The 19,707-nt window shown below is 40.8% G+C and overlaps 1 protein-coding gene across 1 annotated transcript; it reads right to left on the bottom strand.

The window, feature by feature from the left end:
- Positions 1-2,017: 2,017 nt before the first annotated feature.
- LOC149235931 (uncharacterized) lies at positions 2,018-5,395 on the bottom strand. Its single transcript, XM_089368715.1, has 3 exons — positions 4,116-5,395; positions 3,313-3,368; positions 2,018-3,132 (listed from the first exon to the last, which is right to left on the bottom strand). The coding sequence occupies exons 1-3, from the start codon at positions 5,393-5,395 to the stop codon at positions 2,018-2,020; spliced, it is 2,451 nt and encodes an 816-aa protein (XP_089224841.1).
- Positions 5,396-19,707: the final 14,312 nt, after the last annotated feature.

The raw sequence follows: 19,707 nt of genomic DNA, 5'->3' as shown, positions 1-19,707 counted from the left end.
AATGTATCATTTTTGTCAACATGATGTAAAGTGAAATTCCAAGTGTCATTAGTGGAATACAAACAGTCATATGTAATGTAAAGAGTCATAAGGGTAGTCCAAGAGTCACAAAGGGGAATGTTAAGGGTCACCCCACCCTTTGTTATAAATAGAGCCTCATAAATCATAGAAAGGGATTTTGGGAGCCAATATTTTGCTAGGCTTTGGTTAGAGAGGTCTTAGAGAGTATTGTGACAAGTCTTGGCTTCTCCATAGTGCAGAGCGAGCACATCCCTTTGGAGGAGATGGCAGTGTTGATTGTAACATTCCAGTATTGGGGATAGTGACTATCATGGTTGTATGTATGGATGGAACTTTCACTTTATATAATATAAAAAAGCCAACAAGTTTCATGCATATGTTGTTAATGTAGTTCGACTATTCTGGTTACTTTAGCAATGTATGTAGTTTTACTTATGCATTGATGTATGGACTATTTTGTATGTGATTGTATGAATCTTATTGAAGTGCATTGTTGGTTTAATGCATCACTTTGGATCATTGACTATTCTTCTTTCCAGTTTGTGATGTCTTTCATGTAGGAATTTACAGGGTATGTTCCTTAGATAGGACACCAAAGGACACTGCTCACAAACAAATCACAGATCAGTACACCAGTATTCTTGACATGGTTAAAACCCTCAAAGAGGGAAACAATCCACGGCCTGAGCCAACACGACCACTTTAGGAAATTTATTAATGTAAAATAAATAATATTTACATAAGCTTCTCTCATGAACGGTCACCTAAAAAAGGACCCTCCATACTCTTTAAATAGAGATCATGGACCAATCAGATGTTAAGACATAGATCAAGTGTCAATAATACTGAGGAGAGAATGAACCGTCGTACCTCTTCATGTCTAGAACATATCATGACCGTCAGATTATAAGTTACAAAAAGTACATACTAAAGAAACACACTTTACCTAACTATATGCTAGACCAAGTTGTACTTAATTTTTTTTTTACCCTGGGAAAAAGTCGTAATTTCTATTAAAGTTAAGAAATTACATTTTGTATATGCCGAAGCATTCATATAAAGGCAGCAGTGCCTGACAAGATCAGTCTGCAGTACTAGATAAATAAAAATAAAGCAGGTTGTCTCCTCGCAGGGAGCAGTCCAAAACTATACACTAACAGTGTTCAAAAAAAGAGTCCATTGCTCTACGCAGAGAGCCATATATATGTTGTTATATCAAAAGAAAAAGTGTTGTATTGTACTAGACATAGAGAGATATATACAGCTATTGACAACAAAAAACAAGTGAAGATCTGTAAGTTGGCTTTTATAGCCCATTATCCATCCAATCATCAAAGGGTCGATGATAATGCTGATAGTATGACCCTTCGATTTCCTCCTGTATCAGCCACTTTTCTCCTTGTCTGTGCGCTGCCTCTTTGGAGAGTTGATCTGCGATGGTGTTTTGTTCCCTGTAGATGTGACGACAAGCAAATGATTCAAAGGAAGTAGTCAGTCTCTTTGCCTCATCTAATATATGTCTCAACGAAAATGCATGACAATGAGATGCATCAGTCAGCCAATTGCAAACTATTTTAGAGTCTCCAAACAGTTGGAGATGTCTGCATTGTTTTTGTATGGCAAAGTGAATGATATGCTTGGCAGTGCACAGTTCAGCATAGTTATTAGTGCCTCTGCCTAAGAAGATTTGTATTTTGTAGCTGTGTGAATCATTGAGATATAGAACTGCTCCTCCTCCACAACCCACATCTTGTGCTGAACCATCAAAAAAAGCCCATGGTTGGGACTTGTCAATATCCATTTGTATAATGATGCATACAGGGCCTGTGGATTCATCATCTGGTATCACGTTATAATTTGCAATGGTATGGAGAAGGATAGTGGGCCAATGGGGGGCTCTAAGATTGAAGATAGCCTGATTCCGGGCAATCTAGACTGCCCAGCATGCGAGTAGCGGGATATTGATGGACTTCCCCAAGTGATCACGATTCCAGTTCTACCATGCATCCATTAAGCTATGGCCATGCCAATTTTTCAGTTGCGGGAGGTGGGAAATGAGGGCATGCCAAAATTGTAAAGTGATGCTGCAGTTCAAGAATAGGTGTACAATGCTTTCTTCCTCCTGGTGACAGAGATAGCAGCGGAATGGTCCGTGGAAGGATCTCTTCATAAGATTAGTGACCGTAGGTACTTTATCAAAGAGAATGTTCCACATAAGCAGTCGAGTATGCGGGGCTGATTTGAGCTTCCATAATTCTTTCCATGAGGGGTGGATAGTTTGAGGCTTATGTGGCTCCATAAGTTTTAGATAGCCAAGCTTCGGGATATATGCTCCATGTTTTGCAAAGGCCCAAATGATTTCGTCAGGTCCTTCAGTAAGCCTGATATGAGCTTGAGTGAGCGCATCCGTGTACTCTGCCCATTCATTATGCCACTGTGCCGGAATATCTAAAACTTGTGCGCTGGTCCAGGCCTGATGGAGAAAAGAGGAGTTTGCTTGGTCGCCAATATGCATGATGTTGATGATACCTCTGTCATTAAGATGTCCAATGAGGCCATCGGAGAGTCTGTGAGTGTTTCCACATCCGACCCATGGGTCTAGTCCTATTCGGACCGCATTACCTGCTTTGATGTGCCAAGTTAATCCTTCTCGTAATAAAGTTAAAGTACCGATGACAGCTTTCCATATGATGGATATGTTATGATTTGTTCCATGTTGACTGCATATCCAATCCAACACATTCGGGGGCTTGATATACTTTTCATATGCTACCCTGGTCCAAAGTCCATCAGTGGTAAGGAGCTGCCATCCAAGTTTGGCAGCCAGAGCCTTGGAGAAAAGGTCGAGCCTTTTGATACCCCATCCCCCCCAGCGTTTGGGTTTTGCAATGGTGTCCCATTTTACCCAGGCAAATATCTTGCCTGGCTGGTGGGCCTTCCATAGAAATTTACTGCATATATGCTGTAACCTGTTGAGTATGCCCTTAGGAATCCATGTGAGAGCCATCCAGTATACTGGTGTGGCTTCAATCACTGCTTTAATAAGTATCAGTCTGCCAGCTCGAGAGAGGTATCGGTGGTACCATACTTGAAGTCTCTTTTCCACCTCAGCTATAAGCCATAACTAGTCAGCAATTTTGTATCCATTAGGTTTCAGTCTGAAACCAAGATACTTTATACCTTCTGACAAGGTCAAGTTGATAAAAGGGAATCGCTGATTAGCATAAGCTATTTCATGTATAGTACAACCTAAAGTAGTGATGGTGGATTTATTGTCATTAATATTCATACCAGTAGCTTGCTGAAAGAGTAGAAAAGAGTTATGGAGTATAGTGGAGTCTCCAATACTGCCATTCAAAAAAATTAGGATATCATCAACAAATAATAGGTGAGTGAGGTATAGATTGTCCGCAAGTTTAATACCAGATAATTGTTGTCTGTCCCGCGCAGATGAAATAACTCTACTCAACCCTTCCATAATGAGTAAAAACAGCAGAGGGGAGAGTGGACATCCCTGTCTGAGACCCCTCTCTGAAGTGAAGAACGAGGTAGCTTCCCCATTAAGTAATACACTGTAGGATACATCAGTGATACAGCTCATGGTCCATTTGATGAAGACATAGGGGAAACCCAGGTGAGTGAGCAGCAGCCATAAGTATAGCCAGTTAGTTCTGTCAAAGGCCTTGGACAGATCCACCTTAAGGATCATTCCTTTTTGTTTCTTAATCTGCAAGGTGTGCATGAGCTCTTGGGCAGTGGCAATGGCCTCATGGATCTGTCTATGGTGCAGGAATGCAAATTGTTCAGCGGATATATGATGCGATAGAATGGGCTTAAGACGATTAGAAATGGTCTTAGCTATAATCTTGTAGAGGCAGTTGCAGAGTGATATAGGACGGAAGTCATCGAAAGTGCTCGGGGCATTCGATTTGGGGATGAGAGCTATGAAGGTGGATTTAATGGCTGAGGATATTCGACCTCTTCTTCTACTGTCTTCAACTATTTTCAAGAGGTCATTACCCAAAAGATCAAAAAACGCAAGGTAAAATTCAATGGTCCATCCATCTGGTCCAGGGCTCTTATCTTTTTTGAACCATTTCAGAGTAGCCTCCAATTCTTCCATGGTCACTTCCTTCTGTAGTTCCTCAGCATATTCTTGTTCAATGTATCTGGGGAAGAGCTCAGCCACTCTCATGATTTCCAAGATATTGGCTTCTACAGGGGCCTTATATATGCCTCTAAAGTGCTCTGTGGCCAGTCTGGCCAGATTCCTCTGAGAGGAGATAGTGTCCCCTTGATCGTTCTTTAATTCCCAGATAGTGTTTATTACTTTGCGGCCATTTGCAAACTTGTGATAAAATTTAGTATTTGCATCTCCTTCGGAGAGCCAAATAGCTCTGCTCCGAAGTCTCCAGCTTTCTTCCCTTTCCTTCAGTATTTGTGAGCGCTTTGCAATAAGGGAGGTGTAATTCTCCTTGCTTTCAGGGGAGAGGAAAGTCCCATTTGATGATTCTTCAAATTCTACAATGACCCTTTCAGCCTCTTTTAATGCTTGATTATCTTGAATGCGCTTTTGGTGTGCCCAGATCTTGGTGATCTGTTTGAGTTCTGTAAGTTTCCTTACAAAGCCCACTGAGATGTCCTCTCCTTCTCTGATGGCATTGGATTGCCAAAAATTATGTACCAATTGAATGTAGGAGGGATCTTGTAACCAAGAGGCATTAAATTTGTAAGGGCTCTTGATCTTATGGGTTAGGTCTTCAGCTTCTAAGAAGATTGGCCAATGATCTGAAATGCCTCCCGATCCAACCCATTGACGAACTCTGGGGAGATCGTTAACCAAAGATTCCTTGATAAGAAATCTGTCAAGTCTCCTTGCAAGGCTTTGGTCTCCGCTTCTGTTATTTGACCATGTATATTGGAGCTTAGCAGACGGTATATCCACCCAGTGATGATCCTCTAGAAGGCTCGATATAGTATCTGTAAGGGAATCGACCTGGGCGGAGTGCCCCCGTGACTCGCTATATCCGAGCGAGAAGTTGAAATCTTCTCCAAGTATAATGTTGTCTGCTTGGAAGAGTTCTGATTCAAGTAAGGACCTCCAATAATTGGCATGGTCTGCACATGGGCCATAAACATTGATAATCCGGATGTCTCTTACAGAAGAATGAGCACTAATGTCAAGTCCTATAAACCCTCTTCCTCCAAAAATATTCTTGATCTCTGCTACTCTGTTATTTACCCCAATGGCCAATCCCCCAGATCGTCCGGATGCATCCAATGCATGGAAGGTCCAGGAAGGGAGCCAGGCAGAGAGAGTATGGATGAGGGGTTCGGCCTGACAGAGGGTCTCTTGTAGAAATATGAAGTCCATCTGAGATGATAAGAGCAATCTCCTAAGTGCTAGTTTTTTGGCTAAACTAGCAAACCCCCGGCAATTGAAGGAGAGAAACTTCATGAGGGGAAGGGGGATGGGCCATTCCTCGCTCTAAGGGCCCGGAAAATAGTCTGCTGTCGCCCGAGGGCGACTTCTTCATCAGCAGTGTGCCTTGCCTTGGATATGCGAGAGGGTCTGCCGCGGGAATTCTTGAGGGACATAGGCATGCTAGTCAGGTCAAGTCCAACAGCATCCGGTCCTCTGTCCTTCAGACGGGGGCGGAGGGAGTAGCGGGGGGGGGATTGAGATGAATGTAATGATAGGGTGGCCAGAGTCGAAGTGATTCTTGATGGAGGAGCCACAGGTGAAGGGAGAGGAAGGGAGCAGATGAGTGAGGTGTGATTGAGAAAATTCAGTGGAGAGGATGCAGAGGATGCAGAGGATAAATTAGCATGGATAGATGCAGAGTCAATGTATTCATGTGATGATATGCCCAATGACATGCATGAAGGAGGAGATGACGGAGTATGGATAGAAAACTTACCCGGATGCTCCAAGCCCGCTTGATCAGTCGATGGCTGCACAGGAGCTGGCGAGGCCGGAGGTGGATCAGAGGGATCCACAGCAATGTCAGTTGTCTCGGTGCTCCGTGGTTCCTCCACGATCTGAGGGCGATCCTGTTCCCCGGAGGGCTGGGTAGGATGCGTCTCAGAGGGTTTGTCCTGCGGCTGTGGAACTGCATCCTCCTTGCCATTCGATATTGATCTCTTGAGGAGTGGGCAATCTTTGTATAGATGGCCCACTTGGTGGCATCTGCGGCACCTATATGGGATGCCTTCATAATCTATGATTTGCTTGCGCTCAGTATCCCTCCACTGTATGGTAATATATTCCAGTAGTCCACCTCTCGTGTCCAGGTTGATGAGTATCCTGGCATATGCCATCATACCCGTCTGCTGATAGGATTTGTCATAGCCCATATATCCGCCGATGGCATTACCAATCCTCTTGAATATGTCTTCTGACCAGTACTCGAGTGGAAGCCCTTGAAGCCGAATCCATACCGGTCCGATGCCAATCTGCTCAGTCTCAGGGTCAAATAAAGGAGTCCATCTCTTCAGTAACACCGGGGCATGGTCAAAGTGCCAGTAAGATGACAGAACCCAGTTGGTGTGATCAGCACGCGCGAAACGCAGTGCGAACCAGCCCCGCACGAAGGTCTGCACAAATGGGATATCCACCAAATGGTGGCCCCAAACTTCCGCTGCCCATGTCTTCAAGCGTGCTGCCGAGTAACTTCGGCCCCTGATGCGCCCGACCAAAACGCGATCAGCAAAATCCATGGCCTCACCCCAGCGAATGTCTTCTTCCAATATGAGAAAAACATCCTCCTCTTTTGATTTGAAGCACTTGTATTTCCGTTTGGGGCCCCGTGGAGGGGGATTGCTATGGGGGCGTCCTGAGGGAGGGGAGTTTGCTTGCTGCGATGCCGGGATTCGGGGTGAATATGAGGGGCCGTGAAAGCCAGAAGACGGTGGGTGGCCTGAGAGCGGAGGTACGGCAGTGAAGCAGCCGGAAGTATGACCGATGGAGACTGGGATGTCGTTAGAGGGACCGGGGAGGGAGGGGTTTTGTTGATGGAGGGGTAATGAGCCCGCAACCGAGGGGAAAGAACCAGGGTTAGGGTTAATGCAGCTAGAAACAAAACCTAGGGTTGCCGGAGAGTGCGGGGGCGTGGAGAGAGCAAGCCAAGTCGGCGGGTCGTCTGGGAGGACTACAGGGTTATGCGAAAGCGGTTCACTAAACGGAAACGGCGCAAAATGATCAGGTAAGCCCGAGCTGTACATACCTCCGGATGTGTCAAGTGGGGTGCGCCAGATGGAGACCCCTTCCAATGGGTCCGCGGAGTAATCGACGGCCTCAATGTCCTCCATTGCCAGCTGCTTCTTGGATCTGCTAACACCTCGGAACAGAGAGAAAACCCGGGAGAAAACGACAGTTTGCAGTTTAGAAACGGTCCGTGCAGCTGTTGGTATTCCGTCACAGGGCTCGCCGGTTGTCGCGGTTCGGTGCTCTGCTCTCCGAGAAGTCTACCAGCGAGTAAACTGCAGTTCTCCGCGGTTAGGGTGAACCGGTGACAGAGAAAGGCGGGCGCGTAAACGGAGGGTTCGAGCAGTAACTGCAGAATTCGAAACCCTAACCTAAGCCCTTGCGTAACCTAGTTCGCCCGGTCGCCATCATCCTTGAATCTCCAATGAGAACTCATGTAATACCATTTCATGTATCCAAGTTGTACTTAATTATTTCCTATGTGTCAGAATATCCTAACATCCCCCCTTAAGAACAACTTGGGATAGGATTGAAGGATGTACAAAGATGACACAATAGGAGAAAGAAGGAGGCATTAGAGGCTATCCCCCCTTAGTGACAACTTCCTGAACTCCAACCATAAATCGAAGTTTACTAAACTTCGCCTTTATGAGAGCCTTTGTAAAGATGTTTGCAACTTCATCATCGGTTGAACAATATTACACTTCAAGAACATGGTCATGAATGATTTTTCCAATGAAGTGCATGTGTAGTTCAATGTGTTTGTTGTGTTGATGTTAGACTGGACCTTTGCATAGTTGAATGGCACTTTGATTATCACACCAAAATGTAGTCGGATGTTTTTGTTGGAAACCAAACTCTGTCAAGATCTAACGAAGCCACAGGGATTCCTTACTAGCTTCAGTAGTGCCACAATACTCTGCTTCTACCGAAGAAAGAGAAATGACACTTTATTTCTTGCAATCCTATGTAATAAGTCCAGAACCAAGAGTGAAGACATAACCTGCAGTAGACTTCCGATCATGAGGGTCACCATCCTAATCAGAATCAGTGAAACCAACCAATAGAGGAGATGATTTTTCACTATAATGAATCCCAAACTGAATTGTACCTCAAACATAACGAAGTATTCTTTTAGTTGCTTTCCAATGACTTTCATGTGTGTTTTTCATAAACTGAGCAATAAGGCCAACAACAAAGGAAAGGTCACGATGGGTATGGGTCAGATACACAAGTTTTCCAACAAGTTGATGGTATAAGGTAGCATCAACTTCAGGGAGGTACAACTGACTGAAAGTTTGGCTCCAAACTAAAAGGGAGAAGGGGCTGGATTACAGTCTTCCATGTGAAAGTGGCGTAGAAGATCACATGCATACTTGGACTGGGAAAGGGAAATACCTTCTTTGGATTGCAAGACTTGAAGACCAAGAAAATAATGCAAGTGTCCTTAGTCTGTCATTTTAATATGCTTTCTAAGGGTGGACTTCACATGGTTTATAAGGTTTGTATCACTACTAGTAAGGATAAGATCATCAACATAAAGAACAAGAATGATAAGAGACTTACCCACTTTCTTGGTGTAGACAATATTGTCATAATGACACCTAGAAAAGCCAGTATTTAAAAGAAATCTATCCATTTCAGCATACCAAGCCCAAGGGGCTTGCTTGAGACCATAAAGGGATTTCTTAAGATGACATACAAGGCTGGAGTTAGTTTATATAAAGCCATGAGGTTGTTCCATATAGATTTCTTCATGCAAGTCCCCATGCATGAAGGTGGATTTAACATCCATCTGATGGACTTCCCATTTGAAAGAGGCAGCAAGGGAAAGAACAAGATAGATAGAGGTCATTTTGGAAATAGGGGAGAAGGTTTCAGTATACTCAATTCCTTCAACTTGTGAAAAACCCTTAGCAACAAGATGAGCTTTATGTTTATCAACTTTTCCATCTGGTCCAAACTTGGTTCTGTAAACCCATTTGCATCTAACAATTTTTTGTCCATTTGGAAGAGGAACAAGGTCCCATGTATCATTTTCCAATAGTGAACAATGTTCTTCATTCATAGCTACATCCCAATATGGATGGCCTGAAGCTTTTGTAAAGGTGTCAGGATCATAATTCGCTGAAGTTTGATCCAATAAAGAAGAGGCTCTATTGAACTGAGAATGTGTACAACACTGATCTGTAGGATCACCTGCAAGAGTACCTTCTGCATCCCGAGTAGTGCGGACCCATTTTAGAAGCTGAGGAGTTGAAGGAGGATATGAATAAGATGCGGGAGGATTTTCATCCTTACTGTCATCATCTGAAGAAGGAATATTTTTAGAAGTAGAAGGGATAGAGAGAGGTGGCACATCCGCTGAACTAGGCTCGTAGGCCAATATATTATCAGCAAACTTTACATCTCTTCTAATGATAAAATTTTTGGATTTAGGTTGAAGAAGTCTATATCCTTTGACATCTTCAGAATATCCAACAAAAATACATTTTTCACTCTTAGGTTCTAAGGCTTTATGTTTCTCATCTGGAACATGGGTCGATGCTTCACTTCCATAAACACGAAAGTGACTTACATTTGGTTTAATTGAGCTCCATTCTTCTTCTAGAGTGACATTCTTTAAAACCTTAGTAGGAATGTGATTTACTATGTAATTTGCATAGTTAATTTCTTATGCCCAAAAATTAAGACTAAGTCCTTTAGATTGAAGCGTACAATTAACCATTTCCTTTAAGGTGTGATTCTTCCTTTCAGCTACACCATTTTGTTGTGGAGTATATGGAACAATATGTTGCAATTTAATTCCATGCTCAATGAAAAAGTTGATGAATTTGTTGTTAACATATTCTCCTTTATTATCAAATATTAGCTTAAGAATTTGGTGTCCAAATTGTTTCTCAACAAAGGCCTTAAAGACCAAGAACATGTTAAGTACTTCACTCTTGAGTTTTAAGAAGTATACCCAAGTGTGTCTAGAGAAATCATCAATGAAAGTTAAGAAATACTTGTAGCCAAAGAATGAAATTCAACTGGAAGTGGAACCCATAAATCACTATGCACAAGCTATAAAGGGGTTGAGGCATGCCAAGAGGCACATTTTTCAAAACTATCCCGATGATGTTTCCCAAGTACACGGCCGGAACAAACACCATCTCTACAAGATACCATAGGAAGACCTATCACCATATTTTCTTTACATAGATTTTGAAGGGAGCGATAGTTTAAGTGACCAAATCTCTCATGCCAAAGTTTTATCACTTCATAATTATGAGCAAAAAATACGGAGGGAAGAGTTGATGACACAAATTTTTTAAACTTATACAACCTTGTAGAATCATCAGCAATTCCAGCAGCTAAAATCTGTTTAGGATCTCTTAGTTCCTTAATTACAACATCATGAGGTGAAAATTCAACGATTTTACCTTCACCTGAATGCGTTATCTGATATATAGACATAAGTTTGTAGGATAAGGTAGGAACACATAATACATCATCAAATTTACCATTGTCTAGATGAATAGTTCTAGTCCCTACAACACTAAGATATCTATCATCACCAACATAAATATTTTTGGTGTTACAATCATTTAAATAAGAAAACATGGCTTCGTTTTTGGCCATGTGATAAGAAGCCCTAGAATCAATGAGCCACTGATGAGAATGAGAAGAAGAAGATACATTTAGTGCATAACTAGACCGAGATGCTTGACAACCACATGCAGAAAGTGTTATTCTTGAAGATGAAGTTGAAGTTGAAGAGTGATCCAAATGGATGTTAGGCTTCTTCATGGTTGTTTCCAAGGCTTCCATCTTCTTAAACCATTTGGATTCTAAGTGGCCATCACGATTACAAAGTTGCAATGTCTATCAGTCTTCTTCCCTTTGTTTTTATTTGCCCTATCATTTTGTTGAATTGATTTTTCATTTTAAGACTGAAATTTCTTAGGACCCTTGTTTGGTTTAGGACCATTCTTTTTTAGGATATTTCTTCTTATGATTCTTTGAATTTGGTTACTGCTAGGCAGATAAGGCTTTCTTAGAAGAATTTCCAATATTAAGAAGACCAACATGTAAGAGTTTTTCTTGTTTTATTATTAAAGAATCACAAAATGCATCAAAAGAGGGGGACTTATAGTCTTGTCCTTGAGAAATAAAGGATTCTCTAGTAGAATGGAAGGTGGAAATAAACACAGAGTAAACTGGTCCTAATTTAGCAAGAATGGAATAGATAAGGCCACCATATTCTTTCTTAACCTTAACACCTTCCAAGAGAAGTCTAAGGGTCTTGAACTTGGAAAAAAAATCTTCAATGGAAAGAAAATTATTGGGGTCCAACGTAAGCAACTCATTTTCAACTTGATGGGATCTAATTTCATTTTTAATTCCAAAAACTTTATTGAGTTGTTTCATTGATTTGTCGGGGGTATCAATTTCTGCAATATGGAATCTAAGGTTTGGAGAAATAGACATCTCTATCAACCCACGTGCTTGATCTTGCTTATTTTTTCATTTGGCTTGATTATCTTCATCTTTATGTTTAGACTCTTGGCTTGAGGCTATTCTATAAAAACCTTTACTTCTAAGTAAATCCACAATGTAGGATAGCCATTGGAAGTAGTTGGTGTTGTCAAGAATAACTAGGCACATAATTTCCATTTTAAAAGAAAATGAAGCTCTAGATACTGAAACTAAGTGTTCCAATGGAAAGATCTCGAAAAATTGGGCTGATAAAAAAAAACAGCTCTGGAAACGACTCCTAGATGAAGAAGTTATGGCTTTTTGAAGAAAAGTTGTTGAAGATGCCAACGAACTATGTGAATGTTGGGAAGTGAATTATAATGTTATATTTAAAAAAAAAATCCCCCCCTTTCCAAACTTAATCTAATTAGCTTGCTTTTAAAAAAAAATTACTTTATATGACCCACTTTTATAAATAAGTGAAAGTCACTTTTACAATGGTACTTTATGAATTATCCACTAAACTGTAACTTAAATAAAAGATAAAGAGACTTTAGAATTATAAGTGACTCACTTTTTATAATGGGTAAGAACACTTTTACATAAAGTAACTTTAAAACATAAGTTACATGTGCTTTTCAAAAAAATAACTTAACAAAAAGAAAGATTTGAACTCAAGACCTCTATTTTCATAAAGTAACTTTGGACCAAGTGAGCTAGTTTAAAAGGTTAGTAATTTTTGGAAAAGTGGAAGGATTTTTTTTCTCACTAAAGCTTTGGAGTGTGTGCTTGAAAAACCTATTTATGCCTAAAAAAAAAAAAAACCACACAAACCAAAAATGAACACGCAAAAGAAATGCAAGTCTTGCGGTTTAAAGTTAGATTTGGCTGGAAGCTATATATTTCCTCAATTTTTATGGTTTTCTGAGATCACACTAGGGCACAAAGAAAAAGAGCATACGCATGAAAATAATCTTCTTTTTTTTTTTTGATTTGTCCAAATTGCATAGATTCACAGGGCAAAGATCATACACAAAAATGAAAGGTATAGATTGAGTAATAAGAAAATATAGAGGACTTTAAACCGAAATAAACAGAGAGATAAATAATTATAACTGCAAATAAAGACTGTATACCTCTAAATTTTAAAAATGACGTAGCTAGGCCTACCGAAAACCTTTTCACATGAAACGAAAGGGGTTCCTCATTGGAACAAATGCTCTTAACACAATAGAGCAGTCCTCTCGGCCCGAAAGTGGTAAGAAATATTAGATCTACAAAACAACAGTTGTACTGGCTTCGGATTTGGATTTCCAACGGATGCAACCCTCGAATAGTTGTGATACCATGTAGGAATTTATAAGGTATGTTCCTTAGATAGAAAACGAAAGGACACCGCTCACAAAAAGATCACATATTGGTACACTAGTATTATTGACGTGGTTAAAACTCTCAAAGAGGGAAACATTCCACAACCTGAGCCAACGTGGCCACTTCATGCAATTTATTAATGTAAAAGAAAGAAAATTTACATAAGCTTCTCTCATGAACTGTCACCTAACAAATGACCCTCCATGCTCTTTAAATAGATATCATGGACCAATCGTGTGTTAAACCATAGATCAAGTGTCGATAATACCAAGGAGAGAATGAACCATTGGATCACTTCATGTCTAGAACATATCGTGACTATCGGATTGTAAGTTACAGAAAGTACATACTAAAGAAACACACTTTACCTAACTTTACACTAGACCAAGTTGTACTCAATTATTTCCTGTGTGTTGGAATATCCTAACATTTAAGCTCGTGTGTTCCTTTCAAGATGCATACTATTACAGGATTCTAAGGGATACACTTCTTTCCCTCTCTCTATGTTAGAACCTCCCCATGCATATCTCCTGACTTGCTGCAAGGTCACACACTTGCTTTCGACAAGGATATCTTGCTTACCTCTGTGCGCTATCACAGTCAAGGCATAAATTTACTACCCACTACTGGGACTCCTACTCCAAAGAGTCTGAGGTCTAGTTAGGACTTCTTACTGGGGCAATTCCCTTGACATGTTGGCGGGTCCAGCATCGTCAACATTTCTAGTGATAGAAGGAGGGCCAAATGACAAGATGAGCTCTCGAAATCTGTTTTGAATCTTCACACATATATCATGTCTTATGTTACTCTTCGTCCTCTGAGATGTTTGTCTTATGGAGATGAATTTGAAATCTCAGAGGAGTTCTGGAATCTCTTGTCACATAACACATATGCAGGTGAAGGCTTAACATCTTGGGATAAGTATAGTCTTTCTTTTTCAAATCTATGTGATCACATCAAATCCCGAGAGGATTATGTGATCTGCACATTGTTTGCATTCATGTTTCGTGGGCATCCATTGGAATGGATTAACACACTGCTCGAAAGATCCATTCACTCATTTGGTCACCTTGTTTTAGAGTTATGTCATGCTTTCCATAACTTTGACCATCAAGAACTTAATAAAAAAATTCTTCGATTACAAAAATCTCCTGATGAATCTGTGGCACAATTCTCGAATCGTTTTTGTAATCTCACCTACCAATTCTGAGAGGATGAAATTGATTGGGAATTTCACAATGGAAGATTTCAGTATCTTCTTCACATATCTGAGAATCCGCATATCTTAAAATCATTCGAAGCCCTCCCAGCATACCTCGGTGTTAGAGCTGCCAAACCTAAGGTGGACACAATCGCTATCACAAGTAACTGTACGTCCTCATCTCATCAAATAGCTCTGGCCCCATAGTGTGAGGTGGGAGAAGGTGCACATCCATCTATTGAACTGTCACACCCTCCCACCCCACCTATTCTTGATCTCTACGCAAATTTGGCTGACAAGGCTATTGGTTGTCACATGGATTTAGTTCCTCAACCTCCATCCCTGCATTATGTTGATCCTCTGGATTGTACTGTGTTGTGTTCTCTCGTTCTAGACTCCACACTTGTTGTTCACAAGGATCAAGTTATCGATGGAGTTGGTGTTGAGAAGCAAACCTGTGCTATCATTTATGATGAATATGTGTGGGAATTTGAAGAAGAACCCACAGAGAAGGATGACCTCCTTCTGTCTGAACCTCATCCGCTTTTTCCTGACATCTTTGGTGATTCTACCATTATTGATTTTCCATGTGAGAATACATTCACAGATGCATTTACTTCCGATCATTCACAGAATACACCCGATGTTAGTCTGTCATTAATTAGCAGAGAGGACACATCTGTGTTTGAGAATCCACTCAATATTTCATCTGTCATTTTCGAAAATGCAAAGGGTGAACATTATTTCTTCTCATCAACCCCTCTTAATGATTCATTATACCATGAGGATTCTGGTGAATATATCAAATTTTTTGATCATGGTTGTTGTGATCTCTTTTCTCCTTCATTCAATCACGATGTTGATTCACTCGTTGTCGATATTTCTAAACAACATGTCTTCGATGATCTACCTATTGATGAAGTGGAAACCCCACAAGTTGTTGAGGTACTTCAGCCCAAGTTGATGGTTATGTTAGACCCTCGCTGTCTTGAGATCGATTCCACTCCATATCAGAAATTTTTTGAAACACCCAAGGCTCCTCATCACTCACTTGTTTGCATTAAATATCAATATGCTTAACAGAATTCACATCCTCTACTTGAATCACATTATCCCATCGCTCATGCATTGGAGGAATCCTACACAACAAGCACTCTTGCTAAGCATAAGTTGCCTTTATTCCTCATGTTTTCTCATTTTTCATGATCAAAAGAGTGTACATGTTTGTCATCTGCACGCAGTGTGAAGCATGACCATGATACATCTGCAGAATGCTTGTCTTGTGATTTTATTCTCTTCTTTTCTGTGGATATTTTTAAACTCGGAGCATGTTGGTCTTCACTATTATATCTTTCACGTTTTCTAGTTTACACATTTATCATTCTTGTAGACCATTCCTTCACCAACATGGGTCAACTAATGCGCTGATGGCTGCATTGGAAATATCACTTCACGTGAGCTGGCCCATGCACTATTTAGCTTAGGAGTAGGAGTAGTGTTTTCTTTCTTGTTTTGCTTGGTTTGCATGCTTTCTTTGTTTATTTTGTTTGAATTTCTTGTTTTCTTGCTTTGTTTTCTTGTTTTGCCTTCATTTACTTATGTCCTTTTCTTTCTGTTTTTTTGCTTGTTTTTCACCCATAGGTTTAGTTTCACATGAAACTGTGTGTGGCTCTCGAGACAAGCAAGGTAAAGTACAAGAGGACTTGTACTGCTATCAACACTTGGTTATCTATTGTCCTCTCTCGTTACGAAAGAAATTGTTGTCTTCAGTCAATGATACCCTGATGGAAAATATGTTCTGTTCAAGTGATTCTTGGTGAAAACACAATGCTTGCACTTTGACTAGTACCACCTACTCTAATTGGTTGTTTTTGGTTAACCCTTGTCAACTCATTCAAGTAGAGTAAGGTGAAGGGGAAAACCTTATCAAGTAGTGTTAGAGGTATATATAAAATACTTCTCTGAAGGGACAACCTCTTCTGCTCTCAATAAGTCGGGATCCCTCTTCCGCCTTTGAAATAAATAAGTGCATATGAATAGTCCTTTGAAAAGGAAAAAAATAGAAAAAAGAAAAAATCAATAAGGCAAAAGAAGAGAAAGGCTTCCTGTGTAGAGAGGTGACGAAAGTAACTCCACCAGGTTACTGACTAGGCTTGTTGGCAGCAGAGCGATTCTTGTGTCCCTACGTGACTCCATCAGGGTATTTTCCAAGCCTGCTGGCAACCTAGCAACACTAGAGATGAAAATAAGACTTTGACATCTTTATTACTTGTGTAACAATATGCCCCTCATCCCTAATCGAAACAATTGACTTGGCTTGGAATGTGTGTTGACCGCTCAAGAGAAAGGTAAGGAACTATATCTCTAACTCAAGCTTAGTGTTGAAGTCATGACAATTGAAGAATCGAACAATACTTCTGGAGGAGCTAGACTCGTTTTTCACGAACAAGGTCCATAAAGAGAGCTAGAGTTCTACTAGTGTATCACCAATCTTGTAGTGGCTACAACCACCCTCCAAAATTTTCCCTTTGCCTCATTTTGGAGCCTCCCTCCTCGAAATCAACACAGCTACCCTACACTGATCAGGTACTTGTGTTTATTTGAGTTCATATGTCATTTCACTACTTGTGTTCAACTCATGCGTTTTTTTAGTCAACAACAAGAACACCCAACACTTGGTCCACATCCGGTCAACTGGTTATCAAGAAAAACTGTGCAAATTTAGAGAGTAGCTTGCCTTCCTCTCTAGAAATGCGTAGAGTAGCCCAGCAGCTGCCCCGCACTCAGAAATTGTGCAAAGAAGGGCATGAAGCCTTGCTCTGGAAATTGCACATAGTAGGCCAGCTGAGACTACTCTGGGAATTTGCATAGTTTCATCTAGTTGTACTGTCTCCAAGAATTGAGCAAAAAATAACCCATGTGCATTGTCTTCCAGAAATGCGCAAAACATCGAGGCCAACTGCATTGTTCTTTAGAATTGCGTAGAATTGGCCAGTTGCATTGACCTAAGGAAATACACAGTGCATCCCAGCATCAATGCACTGGAAAACTGCGAGGAGCTAGCCAGTCAACCAAGGAACCTTAGTCCATAAACAATGCAGAAGCTCTCTCTCATTGACTTTCCATCACATGTGTCGGCGGGTTATCCAGTTCCCTCTAGAACTGTGAAATCCTTCCTTACATGCTCGATATCCTTTCTCAAAAAAAGAAAAATGAAAAAATGAAAAAGCATCCCTAGATTTTAGGGATCTACTTTTAGCATCAGGAGTTACATGCAAAACCATTTTTAGAAACTTCCCACAAAGTTTCGTTTTTTCCTAGATTTATGGCATGCACGTCATAAACACTAATTTCACCAAATCTATTTAATCGAAGCTTCAGAGCTCATTCTTCACATTTGATCTTGAAGCTCTGGCATTCCCGAGACATCTAGGAACCTTCATCACTGTCGGTGCAACTTTTCCGGGTAAGTTTTTCTTTTCATGCCTATTGCCACTTATGTAATCGCTTTTTAGTTTTCAGCTTGTATGAGTGTTGTTTCGTTGATTTTAATGAACAATTTTTGGCATTTCAATGCATTTTAGCTTTTAGAAGTGTTGTTTCAAGTTTTTCATTACCTTTCCTTAATGTCGCAAGCATTAGTTTATGTACCCACAGTCGTTATTTCAGCGACTTGCTTCTTGAGCTTCTTGGTTTTTTCAATTGATTTATTTTTGCACTCACTTGAATCACATGCACATTTATTTGACTGATATGTACACTAGCCTTGCACATGCATTCAACCCTTACTGATTTTCAGTCGCCCGTCGGTAGGTCTGAGTTTCCTTGGCCTGAACCTTGCCTGCCCAACTTGCACTACACATTTTTGGGATGGAAGGCTCTACCTTGCTCCCAGGAATTGCACAGATCTTGCCTCCCACTTTCTTCCCAAACTATGCTCTGCACAGTTTTGGGAGACAGTGCCCTAGTTGGCCCCCAGTATTACGTAGTGCATTTTTCCCGGGCAACAATCATGCTAACTAAAACTGCGCATTACGCAGTTCCAGTCCTCATTAGGCCAAGTTAGACTGTGGTCTGTGCAGTTTTAGCAGAAATTCAGCTCACTGGAAGCTTGGATAGTACTCTATGCAGTTTCAGCTGTCAGTCTCCCAGCCTCTTCGAGACAAAACTACGCAATTTTCCCAAACAATCAACCAAGTTTGTTGCATGTCAGTCCTTAAGTTTATTTTGGTTTTCAACTGATATTTTATTGCCATGAGTTTTTCTCTGTCTCTAGGTATCATAGGTGTTCATCAGTCTCTCAGCAGTATAGGTACAATGGCTTCCAAGAAAGCATGATCAAAAGACACAGTTGAGAGAAGTGCCAGGGAAGTGGTTGAACAAGGGTCAATGAGCTTGCTCGTGTACATAGACACACACATGTTCATCCAGAAGGATATCAAGATAACATGGAAATACATCAACACCATATTTTTAGGAAGCTTTGAGGAGAATCTGGAGGATAGATAGGTCTATGTGAATATCCATAAGTCAGGACTATACAAGGTTGCATGCAGGTTTCCATTTTTTTCTTGTGCAGATGTGATCCACTAGATTATCTCACATACTGATCCCAAGATGATGATAATGAGCAGTGTGAGTGGAACAAGGCTTGCTTCCTTCAGGACATAGGATTATCAAGAGATATATCATTTTCTATTCCCAGTGAGTAGGATGGATGCACCATTTTACGCTCCCAACGACAGCACAAACACATGAGATATCTTGAAGCATTGGGTAAAGGAGCTAGCAAAGTTCAGAACGACACCCAACCAAATATATAGGACGAAGACACTCAGGAAGGCATATCAGTTCTTGGTCATCTTTGCATGTTGCTTGTATGGCCAAGGGAGTACAGAAACCTTCCCGCAAAGTTGGGATGCTATGTTGGATCAACTGGCAAATGAAGGAAAACCATTCTACTAGTCCGACACATTGGCCCTCTAGTTTAAAGTGCATCTTTCCAATGCTCAGAGTTCACCCAAGACCAACAAGAAAATTTCTTCATGTCTGCATACTTTCTTGATGCAATTTGTGCCCGTCAACAGTTTCCTGGCATGGGTTGGGCATGGACACCTTCAGAAATTTTTATGAACATATATTGTAAGTTTCTCTCAGATTGCAGCTACCGAGGAGTCATGGCTAGAATATGTGACCATTTCATCGCCCCTTTGTACACGATTAATTTTTAACTAGATCCACTCTGCATGTCCCCAGCAGCAATGGAGGCATTACTAAACATTGCATATTGGTATGCCTCACTCGAGGAAACCTTCATCGAGATGTACAACCCAAAGAAAGCTCTGCATGTGTTTTTGAGGTTCACCACAGAAAATTTGGTCATGCAGGAGGTTACAAACTACATCTCGACAAGGTTGTTAGCTGGATTGGACAGGAAGAAGAAAGC

Source organism: Pinus tabuliformis, chromosome 8 (genome assembly GCF_031772625.1).
Source record: "Pinus tabuliformis cultivar Carrire ecotype Pingquan chromosome 8, CPIR1, whole genome shotgun sequence".
NCBI lineage: Eukaryota > Viridiplantae > Streptophyta > Pinopsida > Pinales > Pinaceae > Pinus > Pinus tabuliformis.
This window is presented reverse-complemented; position numbering and strand designations above follow the sequence as displayed.